General features: G+C 40.2%; 1 protein-coding gene across 1 annotated transcript in view; it reads right to left on the bottom strand.

Moving 5' to 3' along the window:
- LOC138978902 (G-protein coupled receptor dmsr-1-like) overlaps nucleotides 1–6,900 on the bottom strand; it is a 14,122-nt gene extending 7,222 nt beyond the window's left edge. The window contains exon 1 of the mRNA XM_070351718.1: nucleotides 5,957–6,900. Within this exon, the coding sequence (XP_070207819.1) occupies nucleotides 5,957–6,694 (738 nt within the window). The 5' untranslated portion in view covers nucleotides 6,695–6,900. The remainder of the gene's footprint in view (nucleotides 1–5,956) is intronic.
- Nucleotides 6,901–8,078: the final 1,178 nt, after the last annotated feature.

Below are 8,078 nucleotides of genomic sequence, written 5' to 3'. Positions count from 1 at the left end.
GAATGTCTTTAATTAAACGATAGCATTCTATCTGTTGCAAATTCTTTACAATCCCCCATTTGAATGTTTACCGCATTGACTACTTTAACGAGTATAAAACCCTGAATGACCCCACGCCCTCGTATTTGGCCTACATCCATCAGCCTGGCAAAGCCATTAGCACGTGAAACCTGAGCACGAGTATTAATGTTCTAGATGGAAAAGAGAGCTTCGCTGTAAGTCTAACAAAACCACCTTTGGGTAAACCCGATACACAACGTGAGAGTTCTTTGATCTTATAATCTACTCTCCGGATGTGTACCTACTCACACTGTTTTTTCAAAGAAGATGACGTTCTCAATAAAGGAAATTTGTATTAAAAACTTGGTGCCGTTTTCTTCAAAGGAGTGCGTATTTTGCGATACACAAGATCGGAGTTAGATCTTTTTGGGGAGACCTATAGTTTTTGACGTTTCGTCACACTGAGAGAGAGAGAGAGAGAGAGAGAGAGAGAGAGAGAGAGAGAGAGAGAGAGAGAGAGAGAGAGAGAGACAGAGAGAGAGAGAAAGAGAGAGAGACAGACAGACAGACAGACAGAGAGAGAGAGAGAGAGAGAGAGAGAGAGAGAGAGAGAGAGAGAGAGAGAGACAGACAGACAGACAGACAGACAGACAGACATTGGACAAACACGGAGAGTCCTCCTAATCTCAAATGATGGAGCGTTATGCCAGGTAATTTACTTACACAAATACCCATATGGCTTAGGAAAGACTTCCGGATGAAACACAGTTTTCTTTTATCTTCCATTGGTCTTTTATAAAACGTTCACATTTTGAAAGAACGAAAACACATTCTTTGTAGGAAATCAACTGAAATCAAATGACAACGTTTACTAACAAAGCTTGTGCATCTCTGCATTGTTAAATCTTGAAAACGCAATAGAGTATAAGTGTTTCAGACATTTAAATAATGTGAGGAAATATGCAATCTGTCTGTTCAACCACAAACTTGTCATATCTATTGCAACCTTTCATTTGGACTGACCGTGAACTTGCCGCAGACAGCAATAATTGAATCTATAAATGCAAACTTTCCTTTTCTGTTGTTCAGAAAACGGTAAGCTGTCTGTTTAATTCACACAAAAACTCATACCTGCTCACATGAGTTCCATAAATTACCAGAACAATTGCTGGGAAGAAAGTTATTTTATCTCCCAAGGATGCTGTAGGCTTACTTGCAAAGTTCAAACTGTGGCAAGCAACACTAATTGATTCCACGAAGGTATAACTGGGTTGTCTTGATAAAACGGCGTAAATCAATGTAGGGGTTTGACTTGATGTTCTGGAAAATATCCAGACATATCAATTGAAATCAGGGCACGTCACGAGCATGCCTGACTAAAATAAAAAAACTTTTTTTATTTCTGTGCAGATACATGTAACTTCAATCTTATGCTATGACATTTATAAGAACAAAATGTTGATTTACCAGATAACTTTAAGAAAATGTTGATATCTTAATATCGAAATCTCCATTTCTTTTTATGATTTGGTACTATCGTTGTGGGAATACGAGTATAATTGCGTTGCGTTCCGTCGCGATATAACCTTGAACGGTTGAAAACGACGTTAAACACCAAATAAAGAAAGAAAGTATAATTGCGTTATTTCAAAAATCATAGACATGGAAGACATATTAGTACAAAATATAATCTGCTGACTATTAAAGACCACCAGAGAATATCTTTATCATTGTCTTATTTTTATACAGTTAATAATGATAATAATAACAAATGAGCATTTATATAGCGCAACATCATAACTTTACAATTATGCTCTTTGCGCTTGACACATTTAAAATTAAAACACAGTTATACAAGCATTTACATCTACATTCATAGTCAACAACGCTTAATTAAAAGCATACACCATCAAACATACATTACAAAAAATTCTTCCACTAACTAAGTAATAACAAGTCGCGTAAGGCGAAAATACAACATTTAGTCAAGTAGCTGTCGAACTCACAGAATGAAACTGAACGCAATGCAACGCAGCAAGACCGTATACTCGTAGCATCGTCAGTCCACCGCTCATGGCAAAGGCAGTGAAATTGACAAGAAGAGCGGGGTAGTAGTTGCGCTGAGAAGGATAGTACGCTTTTCTGTACCTCTCTTCGTTTTAACTTTCTGAGCGTGTTTTCAATCCAAACATATCATATCTATATGTTTTTGGAATCAGGAACCGACAAGGAATAAGATGAAAGTGTTTTTAAATTGATTTCGAAAATTTAATTTTGATCATAATTTTTATGTTTTTAATTTTCAGAGCTTGTTTTTAATCCAAATATAACATATTTATATGTTTTTGGAATCAGAAAATGATGGAGAATAAGATGAACGTAAATTTGGATCGTTTTATAATTTTGTTTTTTTTACAATTTTCAGATTTTTAATGACCAAAGTCATTAATCAATTTTTAAGCCACCAAGCTGAAATGCAATACCCAAGTCCAAGCTTTGTCGGAGATTACTTGACCAAAATTTCAGCCAATTTGGTTGAAAAATGAGAGCGTGACAGTGCCGCCTCAACTTTCACGAAAAGCCGGATATGACGTCATCAAAGACATTTATCAAAAAAATGAAAAAAAGTCTGAGGATATCATACCCAGGAACTCTCATGTCAAATTTCATAAAGATCGGTCCAGTAGTTTAGTCTGAATCGCTCTACACACACAGACAGACAGACAGACAGACAGACAGACAGACAGACACACATACACCACGACCCTCGTCTCGATTCCCCCCTCTATGTTAAAACATTTAGTCAAAACTTGACTAAATGTAAAAATGAATAAAATGGGTAGTGAAAAACAAGGAAATACCAGCTGAATACCCTTAATGAAACAGAACATGTTATCAACAATACTGAAAACAGCCCTAGATGTTTATATTATACACTACATGTAGCCTACTGATGGACTGAGAAAAACAAAATCAGGGGTGGTATTTCTTGAAGAGGTGTGTTTTAAGTGCTCGTTTGAATGCTTGGGGTGACTGAGAGTGGCGGATGTGAAAGGGGAGAGAATTCCATTGTGTGGGTGCGCAGAAAGTAAAAGTGCGTTGTCCGTATGTTTTGGTTTTGGTGTGTGGAATGGTAAGGATGCGACAGTCAGAAGAGGCACGGAGTTGTCTTGCTGGAGAATAGACGGTGAGGAGTTCAGAGAAGTAAGCAGGAGACGAGCCAGAAAAGAAGTTAAAGCAGAGGGTGGACAGTCTGTAGTCAATGCGGGCTTGAATAGGTAACCAGTGCAGTGTGCGAAGAAGTGGTGTTGCGTGATCTCGTTTTCGTGCTTTGAGAATGAGGCGTGCTGCCGAGTTTTGGACTTTTTGTAGTTTATGCAGGTGGTACAGAGGACAGCCAGAGAGAAGAGAGTTGCAGTAGTCAAGTTTAGAAAGAACAAAGGCACAGACAAGAGTGTTAGTTGTTTGAGAGGAGAGTGTGTGGCGAATGGTGCTGATCTTACGGAGCTCAAAATAAGCTGCTCTACAGACTAAAGATATGTTTGTTAAGGGTCAAGTCAGATGAAAGGGTGAATCCAAGGTTTCTAGCTGATGTTGAGAAAAGAATGTCGGTGTTGCCTATTTGAACAGAAACAGGTTTTACATATTGATTTATGATTTCCATTTTTCAACACCAAAGACAAGCACATTTTGAAAAAGGAAAACTGCAAGCGAGACATAATTTGTATAAAAAAATACAGGAATTTGGATGATTGATCAGAACGTAGAATTCTCATTTAACCCTTACTCAAGAAAGATTTTAGTTTTTTTTCCCTTCGTTATTCATGCTTCATTTATAGAAACAAAACAAAAAACAAAATATACGTAATATGTGTATTATTTAAACCCACAAAGCCTTGGAAATCTAAACAAAGACTTGCTTGCTAAGGGAAATGTTAATGGGGTGTTTGACATTTACGAACGAAAGCAACGTGGTAATTATTATTCCCGTGACTGAAATGAATATGAGTGTTGTCTAGGACAACATAAATAGTAATTAAGACATCATGTATTCTTCACTCCATGAGAATTGCATACCCCCTCTCTTTCTGGTAAGCATGTGACAATCTCTCTATAGCTCTCTCTTTTTGTCTGTCTGTCTGTCTGTCTGTCTGTCTGTCTGTCTGTCTGTCTGTCTGTCTGTCTGTCTGTCTGTCAGTCTGTCTGTCTGTCTGTCTGTCTGTCTCTGTCTCTCTCTGCGTTATTGCACCTATGCTGCAATTTCCACACTATATTGTTTTCCTATTTTCGAGTGTGTATAAGTAACTATAACCTTTTTTCCTTCTTACTATCTATATTTGCGTCTGTATTAAGTGTTTGTATAAGGGACAGGTTGTAAGATTAGGCTTTGCCTAAAACCTCTATCCTCTGGTAATAAAGTTCAGTTTCAGTTTCAGTTTCTCTCTCTCTCTCTCTCTCTCTCTCTCTCTCTCTCTCTGTCTCTCTGTCTCTGTCTCTGTCTCTGTCTGTCTGTCTCTCTCTCTCTCTCTCTCTCTCTCTCTCTCTCTCTCTCTCTCTCTCTCTCTCTCTCTCTCTCTCTCTCTCTCTTGATTGTTATGTCCTTTGGGACACAGTCACTCACTTTTGATTTATTGTTTTGTTTATGAAATTATGATGTTCTGCATAATATCCATTGACTTGCAGAGTTGATGTACTATTGCATAATATTCTGACTCTAATTGACTTGCAAATGTTTGCTTTGCACCTTGTCATGAACATTTATAAACTACAATGTTTCATATAATGCGCTTATGTACATAAACTTATACTGTTTCCCTAATTATGTATGTATGTAGTAGTAGTTATTATAGTAGATTTAGTCCCTCTTTAGGGCGAGGGCCAGATGCAAAAAAGTATACCAATGCTTATTCTGTTACCCTCGTAAAATAAAGAATTGTCATTGTCATTGTCATTCTCTCTCTCTCTCTCTCTCTCTCTCTCTCTCTCTCTCTCTCTCTCTCTCTCTCTCTCTCTCTCTCTCTCTCTCTCTCTCTCTCTCTCTCTCTCTCTCTCCTTCTGATGATGTATTTCGTTCAGTGAATTTTAAGCATGTGCCTTTCCTTTTAAATGTTTATGGATTTTGTGTTGAGCGCTATTACAGAGCTTAGTTGCAAATTAACCGTGAGTCCTTGCAGTAATGATAACTTTGATTGGGTCTATCGGGGTGAATGTTTAAAATCTCTGTCCTCGGCAACACGAATCTCTAAATCCGGGATGTCTCCACAGTTCAGATGGGCCTTCACTTCAACAATCTACGTTTCACCTGAAGCTCATAACCACACCCTACTTGGAATTTGGACATACGCCCATTGTTTTGTGTTTGGTATACGTTGTGAATGAAAAGTCGTGAACATGACGACAAAGCAAAGTGCCAGACATTTCCACTGGAAGTAGGGCACATCACGAGCTCTTCTGACAAATAATAGTAATATTTTTCATTTCTTCGTAGACCACTTCGATCTCATTTTGGCTTGGGGTTTTCTCTATCAAAACGTCATGATTTAAACAAGTTGAATCATTTGAGCTGTCATCTCTGATTTACACATAAACACGTTTGGTTTGGTGCTAAAAAAGGAAAACATGGAGGTAGAAGTTGTAATACATCGTGTACTCGAACGTGTGGCTAGGGTTCCCCTCAAGTAAAAAATCACACCTGGACACAAACGTTCATGAGGAATCGTTATCCGGCTGTGTCATCCCTGTGAAACATTTTAGATTTAACAAATAACCTTTCTCTTTTAAACGTTCTCTACTCAAGCTTTGATAGCGTACTAGACTTGTGATCCGTGGGCCACGGGTTGGACACCGGGCCCAGACGGTATCCATGACCCACTCCCCTGTCACAATAGTGGCACGTAAGAGACCTATGTGCAGGTGGTGGGACAATAAATTAAAGTAATGACAATGAAAATCCTACCTGGACCCAGAGGTTGAAGCTCTTGAGGAACAGGTAGCCGGAGCTGTCATCTCTGACGTCAATGAACCAGCCAGTGACGTTATTCTGCGTGACGTGGACGAAGTTGTAGCTGACGGAGTTGGGGATGCAGACGATGGTGACGACGATGCAGGTGATGACGATGGTCAGCTTGGAGCGCTGCAGCGTGCACAGCTTGGTGCCACGTCGCGGGTAGCGGATGACGATGAAGCGGAATACCGCCAGCGACACCGTCAACCAGATGGAGATAGAATGGACGACCACGCTGAAGATGGCAAAGAAGAGCAGGTACTGCGCGTTGCCGAAGGGCGGCATGGCGTTCTTGTAGACGTGGTAGTTGAGGATGGCGTAGGGGAAGTAAGCCGCCATGGTCAGCCCGTCCGAGATGGCCAGGCCGGCGAGCAGACAGTTGGTCGGAGACACCATGTTCTTGCGCGTCAGCACCACGATGTTCAGGCAATTGGCCACGATGCCCAGAACGCAGACGATGGGCGCAAGGACGCCGTGGATGGGAGAGTACCACTGGTAAAACCTGTCTAAGTCGGACGGAGTCTCTGTGATATTCCCCATGGTGCTCACCGTTTGGTATCCTGGCAGACTGGCGTTCAGGTTTTCGGGGCCGACTAGATATCGCGGAGACGACGTGGACCAATCAAAATCCGAGCTGTTAGGCAGGGCTAAAGTGCCCGGATATGTCGTCATCACGCCACCCGCCGCCATCTTGTTGAGTAAAGATTTGGTTCGGGGAATCTGATTGGTTGAGCTTGATTAAAGAGCAGCAACTCTTGCAGCGGCAAAAAGTCTTAGTGTAAAAACTGACAAAGTCTTTGATTTGAAAGCTGCAAAGGTGAAACGAAGACCGGAGGGTGACGGAGCAGCATGGATTTAATCTGAGACAGCCAACAGCAGTGGGGAACAGATGTGAAATCCAGCGACTGTGGTGGTAACACTTCTGATGTTTGTTTTCAACCTGAAACCATAGAAACAAAGACAAATAATAATTAATAAACGATTGATTACGATGCCACACACGAAGGTAGAAAACAATGGAAACAGACCAAACACATAAGTTAACGAGATATTGAGATGCGTGTGTACACGAAAACCTAAACACGGTAGAAACAGAGACACTAAAATGGTCGAGGTACATGTATTAAGTAATGACGAAGCAAATCACACAGCAACATGAGAGTGGTCTTTTGATTGCAGGATGTCGCGGTGACGATGGAAAAGGTGAAGAATGTTCGTTGGGGTACTTTAAACAATATCTCAAGGATACTTTCCACCGGCGTTAACCATCTTTTAAAACACTATAGATCCGTCCATGGATTTACACGGGATAAGAACATCACCACTTGGACATATACCAAAACTCAACACCCTGCCTTCTCTGAGCAGAGTGGACATTTTCCGTTGAAATGATTTCGCGAATTGACACTTTCTTTCTTTATTTGGTGTTTACCGTCGTTTTCAACCACGAAGGGTTATATCGCGACGGGAATTGACACTAGTGTCACGTTAAAAATGCAAAACAAAAAAAGCAAAAAGAAAAACATTCATCGAAATACAGAATCACAAAACATTCATCGAAATACAGAATGACAAAACATTCATCGAAATACAGAATGACAAAACATTCATCGAAATACAGAATGACAAAACATTCATCGAAATACAGAATGACAAAACATTCATCGAAATACAGAATCACAAAACACATTCATCAACATTTTTCAACCCCACGCAGAAAGTAACCAGGATGAAGATTTTTGGTACTAGTGCATACAGGTTCAATATGTGCTTATCCCATTTAAAAGCCCGAGCAGATCTGACATGGTGAGCCGAATCTGCTACACACGAAGAACTGTGCCTTAAAGCGCTTCTTGGACGAAAGCATTTGGAAGCCTACAGCAGTGTTCTTTCTAAATTTGGACAGCGTTTCTAAAAAGCCTCATACCTGCATTAAAGAAATCAATACTTATCTTTTACACAAGATAGACTGACTATGACTTTAAGCGCTTTTAGGACGGACGCAGTTGGAAGCCTACAGGAGTGTGCTTTCTAAATGTGGGCAGCGTTGCTAAAAAGGCTCATACCAGTATTA

Source organism: Littorina saxatilis, linkage group LG10 (assembly GCF_037325665.1).
Source record: "Littorina saxatilis isolate snail1 linkage group LG10, US_GU_Lsax_2.0, whole genome shotgun sequence".
In the NCBI taxonomy this organism is placed as follows: domain Eukaryota; kingdom Metazoa; phylum Mollusca; class Gastropoda; order Littorinimorpha; family Littorinidae; genus Littorina; species Littorina saxatilis.
This window is presented reverse-complemented; position numbering and strand designations above follow the sequence as displayed.